We start from the raw sequence: 20,452 nt of genomic DNA on the forward strand, positions 1-20,452 counted from the left end.
AAAATACATTTAACAATTGCACTGGATTATAGCTGCCTCAGTATTATCCAAGAAATTACTTTTTATTGTCTCTTAATAGCTTTTAATGTTTCTTTAATCTCTCACACCTGACAGAAAATCAGCAACATAGGTGACTACTAGATATCTGCCAAAAATGTTTCCGTACCATTCTGAAGTCATAAAAACCAGTAGCGTTCAACTGATGATAGCATAAATATCATCAATGGGATACCTAAGTAATGAGAAGGGAGTAGGAGTTTCTGTAGCAATATAAGTCCACTGTCCCATACTTGGACCTATAAATCTAAAGTACCATTTCTTACTTGTAAGAATGTACAGTGGAAAACAATAGCTACTTCTGACTGAATGAACCCTAACCCACCAGAAAATGTTTAACCGTGTTTCAGAGCCCTATCATGCCCTGGAGTTAGCTGCATCATTTCTATGCCATTTCTTACCAATCCAGATTTAATGTTCATAATTGCATAATCAATTATTGATACCAGTAATACTGTCCACTCAATTCAGTATTATTATATTTAAACCTGCTGACTGTAAAATACTATAGACTCCAATACAAAGCAGGTAACATTTTTCAACATCTACTGTGCCCTATTTACTGTGCTAGAAGCTTACTATGTGATCCTCATTTTAATAGGTACTAGTGTTATCTCCCAAAAGCTTTAAGAATTTCAACAGCACAAAAAAGCTGTTTTCACTTGGTTTATTCTAATGTTTCCTACCAATATGATGTATTCTATGACAATCATTTATTAAAAAATTTATACCAAGTTATTGACAACTCGAAAGGCATACTGCTTTCTCATACTGCACCCCTTAACTATGATCTGATTCTATCTGACTCTTAAATTCTTAAAGCTAATGTCTCTAATAAATGTCTTTCTAAATAAGTGCTGTTTATTATATCACAGGATTTTTGATAGAAAATTGATGGATTTTAAGATATAAAAGGTTGAGAACCGATGTACCAGACAACAAAGGTCAAGAAGATAGAGTGAGAGGGTTGTTCCAAATAAATACAACCTATTTCACAACTTTACCTAGAGCTAGTTTAGGGGTAAAGGTGAGGGAGGAGATAAAGGAAAACAGGCTGTTTTTGTTACCTGTAAAATATTTCTGGTAATGGGAAGAAAACTAGGTATATGGGCAACAGGAGTATGGGAAGCCTCTTTGCTATTTACCATATACTTTTGATTTAAATCAATACATTAACAATTAAAAATTAATATGTAGAATTTTGAGTTTCTGCTAGTTTTAAAGACAGTATTTGAAACTGATGAGTAAAACAGTAAATATTTAAGCTATGGATTTAAATTTTTCATCAGTACCGCTGAGTATATTCCTTTGGCAACCAAAAATATTACTCCCTAAACTAGGAACATGACTACTATCATGTGGACTGTTCAACTCTAGAATTATACAATCCTGTCTTTTAATTAGCTAATGGCTGAAAAAAAAAGTAAAGGCGATCCTGTACAAGATAGAATCTTTATAAACTTACTCAAGAGCCAGTTGGAGACCAGCTCCATAAAAATAACAGTTTAGGTCCCTGGAATACAATATAGGAGGCCAAGATGGCCAAATCTTTAGACTTGCTTTCATTTCAAGAAAAGCTTCCCACCACCGTCCAAAATTGTTCCAGCAACTACCACTTCTTAAACTTTAACAGCAAGCTCTTCAACAAGGGCACAGGAAACCCAAACAGCTGTATCAAGAATGACTTTTGGTCAGGAAATGAGTTTCTGATCAGAGTGGTAAACTGAAAGTTCTTTTTTATACCTATTACTAATTTGAGATATACTATTTACTCCTTTGATGAAAGTCCTCCCCAACCAAGCTCCTTTCATGAAGGGAAGAAAAGAATAGAGTATTTAAATGTGTAATTTCAATAGCAAAGAATTTATATATTTTAGTTTGGAGTTGTTAATTTTTATTTTTTTATTTTTTTATTTTTTTGCGGTACGCAGGCCTCTCACCGCCGTGGTCTCTCCCACTGCGGAGCACAGGCCCCGGGCACTCAGGCCCAGCAGCCACGGCCCACGGGCCCAGACGCTCCGCGGCACGCGGGATCCTCCCAGACCGGGGCACAAACCCGCGTCGCCTGCATTGGCAGGCGGACCCTCAACCACCGCGCCACCAGGGAAGCCCAGGAGTTGTTAATTTTATCGAATGTTGGCTAAGGTCAAATGCTAAGTACTTATTCCAGATCTGTTTCTTAAATATAAAAAAGATTTCTAGGGAAAAATGCTGGCATAGAGATAGGATCACAAAACTCCATACACTCAAACTTAATGAAATGAAGAAAAATAAAAAGTTACTTTATGTACTTTTGGGCATGTTTAAATGTTTCATACTGTAAAATTTGAAAATTAATTAAAAACAATAAAATATCAAAGAAAAATATCACCTGGAGAAAAGAAAGCAGAAGTATACAGAATTTCATTTAAAAATCTAACTATTCCATTTCTTACCCTTCAAAAAATACAAGAGGTAAATGAAAAGTTCTGAAATCTTTCTCTGATACCAACTTTTCAGAGAAGATGAATGAGGGGGATAGACAAGCAGTCAAAGTGGAAGGACTCATATAGAGTAAAAGCTACTCTCACCTCAACTGGCCATCAGACATTTTAAAAAAACTGTCAGGTTTACCATGTCATTTTTCCCTAACAAGGAGAAGTATGGCAGATGACTCAAAAATACATATAAATGTCTTAAAGCTAATTAATTCCAGCAATAAGTAAGATTTATCAGAACAGAAAGACAAAAGACAAAAACACTAAGAAGTAAAAACCATGGGAAACAGGTGGGAAGAAAGAAGGAAGAAATTTCTATTTGAAGTTCCCCTTCTCAGCTGTGAATTAAGAGTGCCATGGCCAATAACCAGGTGTCCACCTATCTTTAACCCTCTGCTAGTAAATGTAAATAATTAATAGTAATTACTTATTGACAGTGTTTCAGTCATTATTCTTAGCATTTCAAATGCATTACCCCAATTTAACCCTTACAACGATCCTATGAGGTATAATATCCCATTAACAAATGAGGAAACTGAGGCAAAGAGGTAATGTGCCCAAAATTACAAAGCTAAAAAGTGGTGGAGCCAAGATTCAAAACCAAGCCATCTGATTCAAAACCAGAGCTCTTAGCCAATGAAAAGAAAAGAGAGTTTACAATATTAATTTATATCATGAAAAGGTTCGGTCAGGGAAAAAAATATTAATCAAGACATTGAGCATTCTGTAACAATAAACAATATCAACCATAAGAAAGACATAATGGGGCTTCCCTGGTGGCGCAGTGGTTGAGAGTCTGCCTGCCGATGCAGGGGACACGGGTTTGTGCCCCGGTCCGGGAAGATCCCACATACCGCGGAGCGGCTCGGCCTGTGAGCCATGGCCGCTGAGCCTGCACGTCCGGAGCCTGTGCTCCACAACGGGAGAGGCCACAACAGTGAGAGGCCCGCGTACCGCGAAAAAAAAAAAAAAAAAAAAGACATAATGAACATAAATAAAGTGGCCTATATGGAAACTGAATAATATAATTAATAAGGCTGAATTAATACATAATGAATTCTTTATCTAAAAGTAAAGACTGTACCTCATTTTCAAATACAGAGAATTAAGAAAAAAACAAATCAAAGGCGACAACAAAAATTTAAATGAAGTTTCCAAAAACCTATTAGTCTATACTATTATGCAATAAAACTAGAAATTAAAGTTTTACTAGGAAAAGAAACTTTAACCATTTAGAAGTTAAAAACAAAACAAAATGCTCTCATATGCTAAACAGGATATCAAAACTGAAACTGAATATCTTGAAAATACAAATAATGGAAACATATACTAGCCAAAGCTGAGCTCAGAAGATAAATCTTGGCATAAAACACTAAACAGTAAATATCACAAATACAAAATTAAGCATTCATCTTCAGAGTCCAGAAAAAGAACAATACACATGCCAGGAAGGCAGAAGAAAGGCAAAAACAGAGCAAAGTCAGAGGGCAATGAACTAGAAAAAAAAAAAAAAACACAGTAAAATTAATTCAACACCTTAAAAAATTTTAATATACTATATAACCTAATAAATTTAATCAAACACAAATATACAATATTAAAAATAAGAATAGAGGGCTTCCCTGGTGGCACAGTGGTTAAGAATCCTCCTGCCAACGCAGGGGACATAGGTTCAAGCACTGGTCCGGGAAGATCCCACATGCCATGGAACAACTAAGCCCGTGTGCCACAACTACTGAGCCTGCGCTCTAGAGCCCGTGAGCCACAACTACTAAGCCCGTGTGCCACAACTAATGAAGCCCGCGTGCCTAGATCCCATCCTCCGCAACAAGAGAAGCCACCACAATGAGAAGCCCACGCACCGCAATGAAGAGTCGCCCCCACTCACCACAACTAGAGAAAGCCCACACACAGCAACGAAGACCCAATACAGCCAAAAATAAATAAATTGAAATAAATAAATAAAAATGAGAATAGAAAAACAACTGCAGATATACAAAAAATTAAAAGAATTATAGAAGAGTACTTTGTGAAACTCTATAAAAATACACTTGAAAATTTGGATGAAGTGGATTATATTCTAGGAAACAAAAAACTGAACAAAAGAAATAGAAATCAAAAAAGACCAAGAGCCATGGAATAAACAGATTTACTAAAGAGCTATAATCCAAAATCATACTAGTCAGCTTCACAGGGAAAATTCTTTCAGACCGAAGTAACAGATAATAGAGATGATATTTACACCATGCCAGAGCAGAGGAAGGAAATCTTGCAAAATCTTTTTATGAAGCAAATATAACACAGAAATCTAAGGATTACAATATGAGAAAGAAAAAATTTCAGACCTCATTTCTGAATATTGAAACAAATATAATAAATTTTGAACACTTCAACTGCCACTGTATATTTTAAAAAAGAACTCCATAAATGAATAGTATTTATTCCAGAAATGTAATTATGTAATTAAGTAATCTATTAAAAAATTCACCAAATTATAGGTTATGAGTCAAAACAACCTTCATTTCAAAGATGAAATGGCATTTCAAACATAATGAATCACTCTTCATTTAAAAAAAAAAGAAAAACAATTGGTAAAATATGCACGTATGCTTGATGCTACCCTTGTCAGAGTGAACACACTACCTTTTTATAAATTGAGGTATAACTGACATACAACATTATATTAGTTTTGGGTGTACAACATAATTCAATATTTGTATATACTGCTAAATGATCACCACAGTAAGTCTAGTGAACATCTGTCACCATACATAGTTACATAAAGTTTTTTCCTTGTGATGAGAACTTTTAAGATTTTCTTTCTTAGCAACTTTCGAATATGCAATACAGTATTATCAAGTATAGGTGCCATGCTGTACATTACATCCCCACGACTTTAGTACTGGAAGTTTGTACTTTTTGACTCCCTTCACCCATATCAACTACTCTCAACCCCCCTCCATCCCTGGAAACCACCAATCTGTTCTCTGCATCTATGAGACGGTGGGTTTGTTGTTTTGTTTTAGATTCCACATGTAAGTGATATAATACCATATTTTTTATCTGACTTATTTCACTTAGCATAATACCCTCAGGGTCCACCCATGTTGTCACAGATGGCAAGACTTCCTCCTTTTTTATGGTTGAATAATATTTTTTATCTATTCATTTTTTTGATCCATTCATGCATTAGTGGACACTTAGGTTGTATCCCTATCTTGGTTATTTTAAATTCCACAATGAACATGAGGGTATGTATATCTTTTTGAGCTACTGTTTTCATTTCTTTTGGATAGATGCTCAGAAGTGGAACTGCTAAATAATATGGTAGTTCTGACTTTTTGAGGAACCGCCATACTGTTTTCTGTAGTAGCTGCACCAATTTACATTTCCACAAACAGTGCACGTCCTCACCAATACTTTTACCTCTCGTGCTTTTGATAACAGCCTTTCTACAGGTATGAGGTGATAGCTCATTGTGGTTTTGATTTGAGCTTCCCTGATGATTGGTGATGTTGAACACATTTTCATGTGTCTGTTAGCCATCTGTACATCTTTGGAAGAATGTCTGTTCAGATCCTCTGCCTGTTTTTTAATTAGATTGTTCGGTTTTTTTGCTGTTGAGTTCTATGAGTTCTTTATGTATCTTGTATATAAACCCCTTATAGGATATATAATCTGCAAGTATTTTTTCGACATTTAGTAGGTTGCCTTACATTTTGTCAGTGGTTTCCTTTCATGTGCAGCTTTTTAGTTTGATGTAGTTCCACCTGTTTATTTTTTCTCTTGTTGTCTTTGCTTTAAGGTTCAAATCAAAAAATCATCACCCAGACTCATGTCAAGGAGTCTTACCGCCTATGTTTTCTTTTAGGATTTCAATGGCTTCAGATCTTACATTCAAGTCCTTTTTTTTTTTTTTTTTGCCCTTTTGGAATATCACCAATTATTGGTTCTTTTATTTTCTTGAACTAGTTGATGTTGAATCTAATACATAGAGGGAAAAAAACGCCAAGCCATGCTTTTGAAAAATGGGTCTTACATTGTTTTTTTTTTAAACTGAAGTATAGTTGATTTATAATATTGCATTATTTTCAGGTGTACAGCAAAGTGATTCATAAATACATATATATTTTTTCAGATTCTTTTCCATTATAGGTTATTACAAGATACTGAATATAGTTCCCTGTGCTATACAGTAAGACTTTGTTGTTTATATATATATATATATATATATATATATATATATAGTAGTTTGTATCTGCTAATCCCAAACTCCTAATTTATCCCTCCCCCCTTTCCTCTTTTGTAATCATAAGTTTGCTTTCAGTATCTTTGAGTCAGTTTCTGTTTTGTAAATAAGTTCATTTGTATAATTTTTTAGATTCCACATAAGTGATATCATAATATTTGTCTTTCACTGTCAGGCTTACTTTACTTAGTATGATAATTTCTACGTATATCCACGTTGCTGCAAATGGCAATATTTCATTCTTCCTTATGGCTAAGTAATATTCCATTATATAATATATACCACATCTTCTTCATCCATTCATCTGTTGATGTACACTTAGGTTGCTTCAATGTCTTGACTATTGTAAATAGTGCTGCTATGAACATTGGGATACATGTATCTTTTCGAATTAGCGTTTTTGTCTTTTCTGGATATATACCCAGGAGTGGGATTGCTGGATCATATGGTAGCTCTATTTTTAGTTTTTTAAGGAACCTCCATACTATTCTCCATAATTGCTGTACCAATTTACATTCCCACCAACAGTGTAGGAGGGTTCCCTTTTCTCCACACCCTCTCCAGCATTTATTATTTGTAGACTTTTTGATGATGGCCATTCTGACTGGTGTGAGGTGATACCTCATCGTAATTTTGATTTGCATTTCTCTAATAATTAGGCATGTTGAGCATCTTTTCATGTGCCTGTTGGCCATCTGTATGTCTTCTTTGGAGAAATGTCTATTTAGGTCTTCTGCCCATTTTTTGATTGGGTTGTTTGTTTTTTTGTTATTGAGTTGTATGAGTGTCTGTATATTTTGGAAATTAAGCCTCTGTTGGTCACATCATCTGCAAATATTTTCTCCCATTCCATAGGTTGTCTTTTCATTTTCTTTATTGTTTCTTTTGCTGTGCAAAGCTTTTAAGTTTCATTAGGTCTCATTTGTTTATTTTTGCTTTTATTTCTTTTGCCTTGAGAGAGACTGACCTAAGAAAACATTGGTATGATTTATGTCAGAGAATGTTTTGCCTATATTCTCTTCTAGGAGTTTTATGGCATCACATCTTATATTTAAGTCTTTAAGCCATTTCAAATTTATTTTTGTGTATGGTGTGAGGGAGTGTTCTAACTTCATTGATTTACATGTGGCTGTCCAAGTTTCCCAACACCACTTGCTGAAGAGACTGTCTTTTCTCCATTGTATATTCTTGCCTCCTTTGTCAAAGATATAATTGACCATAGGTGTGTGGGTTTATTTCTGGGCTCTCTATTCTGCTCTCTATTGATTCATATGCCTGTTTGTGTGCCAGTACCAAACTTTTTTGATTACTGTAGCACTGCAGTATTGTGTGAAGTCTGGGAGGGTTATGCCTATACCTTTGTTCTTTTTCCTCAGGATTGCTTTGGCAATTCTGGGTCCTTTGTGGTTCCATATAAATTTTAGTATTATTTGTTATAATTCTGTGAAAAATGTCATGGGTAATATGACAGGGATCACATACAATCTGTAGATTGCTCTGGGTAGTATGGACATTTTAATGATATTAATTCTTCCAATCCAAGAGCCTGGGATACCTTTCCATTTCTTTGAATCACCTTCAGTTTCCTTAATCAATGTTTTATAGTTCTCAGCACATAAGTCTTTCACCTCCTTGGTCAGGTTTATTCCTAGGTATTTTTTTCTTTTTTGGACGCGATCTTAAATGGGATTTTTCTTTTACTTTCCCTTTCTGATATTTCACTGTTAATGTAAAGGAATGCAACGGATTTCTGTATGTTAATCTTGTACCCTGCTACCCTGCTTATTTGGTTTATCAGTTCTAATAGTTTTTGTGTGGAGTCTTTAGGGTTTTCTACATAAAGTATCATGTCATTTGCATATAATGACAATTTTACCTCTTCCCTTCCAATTTGGATACCTTTTATTTCTTTTTCTTGTCTGACTGGTGTGGCCAGGACTTCCGATACTGCATTGAATAGAAGTGGTGGCAGTGGGCATCCTTGTCTTGTGCCAGATTTTAGAGGGAAGGCTTTCAGCTTTTCACTGTTGAGTATTATATTGGCTGTGGGTTTGTCATAAATGGCTTTTATTATGTTGAGATATACTCCCCCTATACCCTCTTTGGTGAGTTTCTTTTTACCATGAATGAATGTTGAATTTTATCAAATGCTTTTTCGGCATCCATTGAGATGAACATGATTTCTGTCTTCTCTCTTGTTGCTGTGGTGTTACCACAATGATTTGCGTATGTTGAACATCCTTAATCCGTTCTGAGTTAATTTTTGTGTATGGTGTAAGACAGTGGCTCAGTTTCATTCTTTTGCATGTGGTTGTCCAGTTTTCCCAACACCATTTACTGAAGAGACTATCCTTTTCCCACTGTATATTCTTGGCTCCTTTGTCATAAATTAATTGACCATATATATGTGGGTTTATTTCTGGGCTCTCTATTCTGTTCCATTGATCTATGTGTCTGTTTTTATGCCTATACGGTTTTGATTACTACAGCTTTGTAACATAATTTCAGATCAGGGAGTACGATGCCTCCAGCTTTGTTCTTTCTCAAGATTGCTTTGGCTATGGATCTTCTGTGGTTCCATACAAATTTCAGACTTGGTGAGTTCTGTGAAAATGCCACTGGAATTTTGATAGGTATTGCACTGAATCTGTAGATTGCTTTAAATAGTATGGACATTTTAACAGTATTAATACTTCCAATCCATTAGCATGAAATATCTTTCCACTTATTTGTTTCTTTAATTTATTTCATCAATGTCTTATAGTTTTCAGCATACAGGTCTTTCACCTTCTTGGTTAGATTTATTCCTAGATATTTTATTATTTTTGATGCAACTGTAAATGAATTGTTTTCTTAATTTCTCTGATAGTTTGATATTAGTGTATAGAAATGCAACAGATTTCTGTATCTTGATTTTGTATCCTGCAAATTTACCAAATTCATTTATTAATTCTAACAGTTTTCTGGTGGAGTCTTTAGGGTTTTCTATATATAGTATATTATCATTTGCAAATAGTGACAGTTTTAATTCTTCCTTTCCAATTTGGATGCCTTTATTTTTCTTCCCTAATTGCTCTGGGTGAGACTTCCAATACTATGTCAAATAAAGTGGCAAGATTCAGCATCCCTGTCTTGTTCCTGATCTTAGAGGAAATGCTTTCAATTTTTCATCATTGAGTATGATGTTAGCTGTGGTCTTATCATATATGGCCTATATTATGTTGAGGTATGTTCTCTTTATACACACTTTGTTGAGAGATGTTGAATTTTGTCAAATGCTTTTTCTGCGTCTATTGAGATGATTGTATAATTTTTATCCTTCATTTTGTTAATGTAGTGTACCATAATGACTGATTTGCAGATGTTGGACCATCCTTGCATCCCTGGAATAAATCCCACTTGATCATGGTGTATGATCCTTTTAATGTATTGTTGAATTTGATTTGCTAATATTACACTGAGGATTTTTACATTGATGTTCATCAGGGATACTGGCCTGTAATTTTCTTTCTTGTGGTGTTACTTGTCTAGTTTTGGTGCACCAGCTCTTTAAAGCTTCTTCCCAAAGCAAGTCTCATGGCCACACTTAACTTCAAGTGGGCAGAGAAGTATAACGTTATCATATGTCAAGGAGAGAGGATGAGAATATTTGTTAACAGCTCTAATCATTACTATACCTGCGAAGTCAGAGGAAACACCTCTGATTATTACTCTATATTACTTTTATTGTTTGACCACTTTACAAAGAGCATATGTTACTTTATCATTTAAAAACACATTCACATGTAGATTTCGTATCTGTCCATAGATGAAGATTTATACTTTGGACTGTGGGGTGAAAACTGAGGAAATGCTACTGTCTGATTATAGTAACCTTAACTACAAGTTCAGTTTTAAGTGTCAGTAATAAACTTGTTTGAAAAGGTTGTATCAGCAGGGTTAATGTAATAAAGTAACATCAAATTCTACAAATGGTTTTTAGTTTTTCTATTAAGCTACACAGATTTGTCTAATAAACTGGCAATTATCCATCTCCCCATTGGCCTCAAAAATGTGAAGCTGTCTCTTTTAGTCCTCAGAATAAATATGTGTATGTGCAACCTGGGTACTATTAACTGCAATTTGTAAAAAAGGAAACTGAAGTGTGAGACACATAGCAGTTAATTCAATGGGCCATGATTTTGCCCCCAACATTTTATTTTAAAAATTCAAACAGATAGAAGAGTTGAAAAAACTTCTCAGTGCATACTCAGAAAGCCAACACTTAGAATCTATATTTAACATTTTGCTACATTTGCTTCATCACATATATATTCATCTGTCTATCATCTATTGATCTCATTTTTTACTCATTTCAAAGTAAGTTGCAGATAGCAGTATCCTTCACCTCTAAACATCTTAATTAGATTTCAATATTTATATTCTATATTTTAAAAGTTAAGTTATATATTAGAATGCACAACTGTATACTTGCGTAAGTTCTAATAAATACATCCACCCATGTAGCCAAAATCTCTATCAAGATATACAACAATTCCATTATCCCAGGAAGTTCCCTCACATTGGGCCTTGATTTGAACACAAGATCTGTCTCTAAAGTCCATAGTCTTTCCCACAACACTATGCTACTTCTTTTAAAAAGGCCCAATGTATAAATACATTAAACAATAAGAATTCTATTTCTAACCCTCAATAATTAAGGTAGCTGAAATATGGAAATATGAAAGGTAGAAAATACTAGAGATTCCCTCCACTAAAGCTAGACAGCCTAGGTATTTAATGTCTGTAGCACAATGACGGTACCACTTTCTGTTTACTAATTTCCACTGAATAAATAAAAATATCTACTTCCTTCCCCAAGAGTTAAAGAATTAATCAAGGAGGTATGGACATGACAATAACAACCATTACATATGTTCATCTCTTATACCTTCAATTAAACTAATAATGCTTCCGGGCAAGACCATTTCTTAGGCTTGTAAGGCAAGTACTAGGTCAAGTGCAATACACTTTAGTGATTATTATGAGAGGCAGTGAGGAACTGGAGAAAACACAAAACCTTTGGAATCAGCCAAATCTGGATTCAGATCTCTTCATATTTATTTAGCTATATAACCACGTACAAGTTAAACTTCTCTAAGCCTCAGTATATCATATGTAAAATGAGGCCTATATTTGGCCTTCCTATCAATGTCAGGTTTCTCAAATAGACGATCTACGAGCAGACCCAGGCAAGAGAAGCCCCTACCCTGGACTTCAGGCTTTTGGGGGAATTTTATGTAACAGTTTGTTAATTTAACTTAGTATGTATATGGTATGTAGATCTACATTTATATTTGCTCCAGATCCTGCAGATGTTACAAATGGGCCTGTCTGTATCTACTACTAATAATCTAACATGTGTATTGCCATATTCACTTCAAATATTACCCTATTTAGTCATACAACATTATCATGAGTTAGGTTTCATTAATCCCATTGTGCAGATAAAGAAACAGATGTGGTTAAGAAACCTACCCAGCGCCCTTATCTTCTATCACTATATCACTCTCTTCTTAACTCCCAAATATCTGAGCTTTCTTCTCTAACATATTATCAATATTTTACTCTCCAAGACAATATGCCCCTAATCCCTAAATCTAGTCCCTATTTTCCATGACCTCTTGGTAGCACCTGATACTGTTAATAATTTTTCCTTTCTTAAAACAACTTTCCCTTTGGTTTCTAAGGCTAGACTATTTCTTCTCTTAGCTTTTGCTCTTTTTCTGTCTCCTCTTGTTAGAGTTTTGGTGAAGAATGAATAAGATAATGTTTTTGGAGAGTGTCAGCATAAAGCATATATTCAATAAAAGGTAGGGTTTCTTTTTAACCTAAAAAGAATAGCTACCATTTTTAAGAATGATGTCAATTACTCTACTAGGTGATACACACACATGCACACACACTATTCCATTTATCCTAAAAGCACCATAAAATTGAAGTTCAGATTGGCTGACAAATTAACCTGTATTAGAAACCTGGCTCCAACAATTCCTAGGTTTATGATACTAAGTCACTTAACTTCCCTGAGCTTCTGCTTCTCCATCGTGTAATTTTATAACGTTCTTGTGAGAATTAAATGAAAACACGATATAAAAACACAAAGTACATGGTACACAGTCAGTAAATGTTAAACTCCTTTCTCTTCTTGTTGCTACCAGGTGAATACATTAATTTTTTATCCTTCCCTTGTGTGCATTTCTAAAAACTAAGTCCTTGATCTCTTGACCTTCTTTCTTTATACTCTATACCTACACTCTTCACACTTGTGAGTCCAACTCCTCCAGAAAGATAGTTTTGAATTATCTGTGACCATTTCTAAGTGTGCAGGCCCACATCTCTAAGTTTTGCTAGTACTTTCTACTTGAGAATCCCACTGCCTACCATATCAAACTGCTCCTTTCCCTCACAAAGAATGGAAAGCAAAAGACTGGGAGTGGGTGACATAAAATATTACACAGACAAAACTGATAGGATGCATGATAAAGAAGCTAATTTTATGGTTTCAAGCTTGCCTGAGAAAATTACAAAACTGGAGAAGATTCTCATAGATCATGTCCAAAATTTTCTCCCCTTTTCCTCGTTCTTCAGACATGAAACTCTAATCCTTCTATTTCCCTAACCCACAAAGCCAAAAATGTTCTCATTCCATTGAATTCCCTTACATTTAAATGCTCCATTCATCTAACACCTAATAATACTCTATCTTCTATTACCAATTTTCTTACATTTACATCTTATCTTCCTAACTATGCTGTAAGGCCAATAACCATCTCTTATACTTTTAGTATTCTTCATAATGCTAATCGACTACTGCTATACAGATATGGTCAAGAATTCAGAAATTATAAATTGAGATGCTTTCAGATCTTTTTCTGACATGGAAGGAAGACTTTTCAAGTCAAAAGCTCTGATCCACAAATAGAGAAGGTGTGACAAACAGGAAATTTTCTATTTCTCTCTCAAGGATTTTAGTTTTGGCTTTAAACAGAAAAAAAAATCCTTTAACATATATTTCCTTAGCCATGAGTTAATACTTTATAAATTATTTCCAGGAACTGTGCAAGCTTTTCTTCAAAAATTACTTATACCAGCATACCTTGGAGATACTGCAGGTTCGGTTCCAGACCACCACAATAAAGCAAATATCACAATAAAGAGTCACACAAATTTTTGGTTTCCCAGTGCATATAAAATTTGTTTATACTATTACTGTATTCTATTAAAGTGTTCAATGGCATTACATCCTAAAAAAACAATATACATACCTTAATTAAAAATACTTTATTGCTAAAAAATGCTAATCATCACCTGAGCCTTCAGCAAGTCATAATCTTTTTATAATAGTAACACAAAGATCACTGATGACGGATCCCTATAACAAATATAATAAGAATGAAAAAGTTTGAAATATTTAAAGAATTGCCAGAATGTGACAGAGACATAAAGTGAGCAAATGCTGTTGGAAAAAAGACGCCGATAGCCTTGCTCCATGCAAGATTGCCAAAAACCTTCAATTTGTAAAAAAACACAATATCTGAGAAGCATAGTAAAGCAAAGCACAGTAAAACGAGTCATGCCTGTATTTTCTCATACAGTTACTAGTCATTAATTTCTGTAGGAAAATAATTCCTAAAACTATAAGTCTCAAAAACCACACAATGTAGACTGATATGCTATTTATTAAATATTAAATAATTTTAAAACTTTCAAAACCGAGATGATAAAAATACTTAGTCTAAAGTTTATTAAAAGAAATGGCTTTCGGGCTTCCCTGGTGGCGCAGTGGTTGAGAGTCCGCCTGCCGATGCAGGGGACACGGGTTCGTGCCCTGGTCCGGGAGGATCCCACATGCCGCGGAGCAGCTGGGCCCGCGAGCCATGGCTGCTGAGCCTGCGCGTCCGGAGCCTGTGCTCCGCAACGGGAGAGGCCACAGCAGTGAGAGGCCCACGTACCGCAAAAAAAGAAAAGAAAAAAAAAAGAAATGGCTTTCTTCTTTGGTTGAATGTATTTAATAACTGGGAAAATTTGATTAAATTAATTTTCTTTACTGTGATCAAAAGAGAACTGCAGGATAATAAAACTGATTTTTATTTGCTTATTTTACCTGAGTAGCTTTATCTTTCATGCATGAAGGGTAATGAACATGAGGATCTCGTGGCCACTGTCCTGTGAGATAAGGTCCTGTTATCGTATCCAAAGAAGAGGTTCGCCTTATTGTACCAGAGGTTCGAACTTGATGAGATTTTGGCCTGTCCACTATAAAAAAGTGAAAAAAGATTAGTCAATAATGAATAAAGTAAAACTTAAAATTATTTAACCTTCATAGTTTGTAAAATATCACTCTGTCAATTTTTCCTACAATATATATTTACCCTAATAGCCCTCCTGCATGATGTGATGAAATTTATAGACCCTCTCCCAAAGGAAAATACATTCACATATTAAATTTTGCATACACTTCCAGGGCTGTCACACCCTACAAAGCCCATCCATTTTAGAGACCTATTCTAAAACCTGTATATCATCTCCACTGCCATTACTTTAATTAAGACTTCATAATGTCTCAACTGCCAGTTTCCTAAATGCTATCTCTGCATCCACCCTAACTAAATCTTACAGTGCCACCTCCCTCCACTGCTTAAAAACATTTCCATGGTTATTCACTGTCTTTAGCTTAAAGCCCATTATTTTTCACAATTCAGCTCCCATATACATCAATACTTGATGTCTTGCTACTCCTCCATAAACCCATGTTAACTACTAAATGCCATACAAACTAACTGCAATTTCCCAAATGTAAAACACTCACTTCTCTGCCTCTGTACTTTCTATTATCTCCTGCACCTAAAATGTTCTACTTCCCTGTTCACTTGACAAAAACTTATCTTCAAGATCAGCTCAGGTGTCACACTGCCTCTGTGAAACCTTTCCCAATGCCCTTCTTTTCTCCATCTCTGTCCTTTTTAAAGATATATGCACTCTCTGCTTGCGTGGAGCCCTAAATTTGTCTTTCTTCCCCAACTAGAGCATAAGTTTGGTCCCTACAGATTGAAAAGAAGTTGATGCTCAATACTTATGAATGAATTTATTCACAGCTACACAAAAATAACATGTATTAAGAATCTTACATTTTAATTCAGCTTCTTCATTTATGGATGAAGAATTTGAAGCCCAGGGGGATAAAATTAAATTGTCCAATGAAACAGAACTGCTAACAGGTGATAGAAGTAAAAAGGAACCAAGATCTCCAGACATTCTACACAGTTCAATCAACCTACTATAATAATCTACTTCTCCTCTCCATATAGGTACCATAGGTACCTCTGCTGAAAATTAAAATGATCATACTGAACTCTATAGTTTCTTTACAAAGAAACTACAAAGGATTTTTCATATATGCATCTCAAATAAGTTACTACTAATGTGCATTGAATAATAAAATCCAGTGGATTACAAGCACCAAGGCTCAGTCTTACTCAGAGTTATATCTCACATCAAACAAAATGTCTTGCACATTACAGAGGGCCAAGAAACATTTGTTATTGAATACTGTCCTTTAACTATCCTTCTGAAACCAAAATACAAAATTGGGTTTTTTTAATTGGAAAACAAAAGAAAATGCAGCATACTGTGAACTATCATGTTATTTACATAGAGTCGTCCTCAGTTCTGTGCGGGACTGGTTCTAGGACCCTCACGGATACCAGAATCTGAGGAAGCTCAAGTCCCTTACATTTGGCCATCCACCTCTCCAGGTTCCACATCCTTGGACACAGAGGGCTGGAGGGCCAATTTTATCTTACAACTGCAGTTCTGATTTCTTCTTTGACCCAAGAGTGTTAGAGAAGATCTGAGAATTACAAAATTTCCTCCCTATCTTTATTAGCTCTAATTTTATTTTGCCATAGGCAGAGAGTCAGGACAATCTATTTCTACTCTTTGGAATCACCTGAAATTTTATTTGTAACCAAAAATCATGGTCAGTTTTTATAAATATTTCATGAGTCATGGAGAACATATATTTTCTGTTTTCAGAATAGTTATTTTTCTTGTACATCAGCTGAAATAAAAATATAGAATATAGTAATAATAAAATTATTAGCTTTATCTGTCACAGACTTAGAGAACTACTCTAAAATTTCTAAACTACTCTTAAGATATAACAATTCTCTTTATCTCTTGCAATTTTTATCATTTAAATTTAGTTCTGGGGAATTCCCTGGCAGTCCAGTGGTTAGGATTCTGCACTTCCACTACCGGGGGCATGGGTTCAATCCCTGGTCATCGGGGGAACTAAGATCCCGCAAGCTGTGCCGTGTGGCCAAAAACAAGAAACAAACAAAAAAAAGTTTATAGAAATTTAGTTCTGTATAATTTGGTTACATATTGATTCATGACATCATCATTATGGCTTATATGCTTCACCATTGTAGTCTGTTCCATTTATTACTTTTAAGCTCTGTCAAATTGAACATTATCACCCCTTTATGCTTTCTTTCTATTATAATATATCTGGTTTGCCTATTCTTTTATTTTCAATTTCTTTCAATCATGCTATTTAGGTGTCACTCTTGTATACTGTATGCAATTAGGCTTTTTGAAAAAACTTTAGAGTATGTCTTCTCCTTATAAAAGGTATGTTCATCCCACTTATATTTGTTATAACAAACTTGATTAAACCTGTCACATAACTTTTTTCTTCCTCTTATAATTCTTCCTTGCTACTTGTTTTCTATGTTTTACTGTTTACTTCTTTTTCTCCTTCTTACCTTTTCCCCTACCATAGGTAATTTAGAAGATATGCAGATTGTTTTTACTTCTATTACTAGAAGTTACTTCTATTAATTCTTTTAAATATTTTTTCTGGCTATAAAAGCAATATGCACAAATTTTAGCAACTTTAGGAAACACGGAAAATTAACATGTCTCTCATAATCTGATTTATAATAATTTGTTTAAAACTTTTATAAGTTACTTTACATTCCCTGCACCAAGAAAAAAAAGACAAAAACAGTTTATCCCTTGAAAAAGAACATTTATAGCAGTAAAAAAAGGCCTACATAAAGGTCAGCCACAACCAGAAAATGAAAAGCCACTATATGCGAAAAACTTGTGCCTGAACTTTAAACTGCTCCAAACTATTAAGAAAGTTGTATGTAGTCTACTTATAGTTATTAAAACCCGTTAACTTGGTGAACAATAGGGATCATTTTTATGTTTTATAATAAGTATATAAAGAATCTATAAACAAATCCCTTGGTACATATAATATTCTAGTCTATACTTTTTTATTATATTGTTCATCACTGGACCTTTGTCCATCACTTTCAAAGGATCCCATTTCTCCCCTTAGTGTCCATTCTCTCTGATTAGCTACTGTCAGAACTGTGGTCTTCAAGTTATCTTGACTGAGTACTCCTAATAGTAAATATCTAAGTATGCAGCAATATGTGCAGTTATTTATTTATAAATGAGGTATATATTACTAATATGTTATATATAGTGTAAACCTAAGTAGAAATTTACACATGATATAAAAAATAAAAATATGTATAAAAAAATGGAAGTTACATTTTCTTCCTGTATCTCATAAGTGAGTGGCCTTACTTCAGTGTGAAGACCACTGGGATAAGGGACTTTAAATTGGGTGCTCCCAAGTCCCAAGGACCAGTGGCAGCCATCAACTTGGACTCTGAAAACCTAGGCTCCAACATTTGGTGTAGAAACACTCACCTTGTGCTGAGTATCAGAGGGGGGCATTCTTACCAATGAGAGAGCCAAGAAACAGATTTGGCAACCATTTTCTGGGACAGCACGGACCGGCATTTCTGGTGTCATTAAATTCATGAGTTTTCTTTTATTGTCCCTTAACCAAAAGGAGCTTTTGTACTTTTAAATGTTGTATAAATGTGTTATATTGGGTGAGAGCCTGAGGTTTTTGAACTGGAAACTTCCTGAAATTTGTATCTCCATGCGGTTACCATAAACATAATGTAATAAAAGGGAAAAATATGAATTGGGTGCTAAATTCAATCTACAGATTGGCCAGTTAGCTCTAATTCTGTGATATAATGCTATTGCTTAATTGTGTTAAGAATGTGTAAACAAACATCACACATTACCAATACCAAAAAAACAAAAATGGTCTGCCTTAAATAGAAAGAATAAGGTAGGACAACATGGTATCGATATCCTGTTATAAAATTCGCTCTACCAGTCATGATTTTTAAAAAAATTATAGTATATGAAGTAAATATACTTGAAAGGTTATATTTCAAACATATGCTTTAAAAGATTCTCACCATTGCTCATACAAGGAAAATTTCAAAGATATGTACTTGTTAATAATCTCCACGTAAATTATTTGAAGGGTAAAAATTCAAAATAAGTTTAAAAATTGGAAAGGATAGTACTCTTCCAAGATATGATAAGCCATAATAACCCCACTTAACCAAATATCAGTAGGGCCTTATTTACCAACAGATTCATCATAAGCAGTGTGATTCTATTTTAACAAGATGAGTTATTCCTATTATCCAAACTATCACGGCAATGAGTTAGATTTTAACTGCCTCAACATCTAAGCCTTGATTCTCCCAAATTTTTATTTATTTAATTTGTGGTATTATCACCTACCAATTCAGGTTTTACAATTTAGTGCAACAATAAAAATCAACACTGGTTTTGCATTATAGTAGTCCCCTCTTATCCTCAGTTTCACTTTCCACAGTCAACCATGGTCTGAAAATATTAAATGGAAAATTCCAGAAATAATTCATAAGTTTAAGATTGGGGGGCAGAGTCAAGATGGCAGACTAGGAGGACATAGAATTCACATCTCTGCACAACTAGGGCACCTACCAGGCACCGGTGAGGGACCACAGACACCTAAGGGGACGGGAGAAACCTCCAGTGACCAGGTAGAACGTGGGGCATGAGGGGAGTGAGAGGGGGAGAAGAAGTGGAGGTGGGATGGGACTGGTGCCCCTGAGAGGTAGCTGGGGGAGGGGAAGGGATCCCACCCCCAAAGGGGGAAATTGGGGGACCATTGGGAGGGCAGAGGATCAAAAGGGAGCATGGCCAGGTCTCCCCTGCCCACTTGGGCCTCCGGGAGCCTGCTGAGATCCCGGTCCTGATCCTCTGCCCACGAAGGTCCCATCCAGCTGCATGGGTCCTGAGGGAGGGAAGGGAAAGCAAAAGTAAAGGCCAGACCTATGGGACTGGAACCCCTGAGGGGTGGCTGGAGGAGGAGTTCCTACACCCAGCGGGACACACCCATGGTTAGGGGTCCAGCGGGGACTGGGGAGACCCCGGGGGACATGGGGAGTGGGGGCGTGGAGGAATGGAAGGGAACGCGGCCAGTGCTTTGCCTGTCCACTTAGGCACCAGAGAGCCTGTTGGGCTCCCGAGCCTAATTCTCTGCCCTCAGAGCCTCCCTCCTGCTGCGCAGGGCCCAAGCCCCACCCCCACACCCCCACCCAGGGCCCTACCTCTACACTCAGAGAACCCCTCCAATGAGCTGGACCTAAACCACACCCACACACCCTCACCCACGGCCTTGCCTCCAAACCCCAGAACTCCACACTCTGAAGGCCCTCCTTTGGAGGTGCTGCCTCTCCCCTTCTGT

At 35.6% G+C, this 20,452-nt stretch overlaps 1 protein-coding gene across 2 annotated transcripts in view; it reads right to left on the reverse strand.

Moving 5' to 3' along the window:
- GLCCI1 (glucocorticoid induced 1) overlaps positions 1 to 20,452 on the reverse strand; it is a 121,969-nt gene that overhangs the window by 72,330 nt on the left and 29,187 nt on the right. For both annotated transcript variants that reach the window (XM_082632653.1, XM_082632652.1), the window contains exon 2: positions 14,930 to 15,081. In XM_082632653.1, coding sequence (XP_082488779.1) covers positions 14,930 to 15,081 — 152 coding nt within the window. The remainder of the gene's footprint in view (positions 1 to 14,929; positions 15,082 to 20,452) is intronic.

Source organism: Mesoplodon mirus (assembly GCF_964341445.2).
Source record: "Mesoplodon mirus genome assembly, chromosome: 9".
Lineage (NCBI taxonomy): Eukaryota > Metazoa > Chordata > Mammalia > Artiodactyla > Ziphiidae > Mesoplodon > Mesoplodon mirus.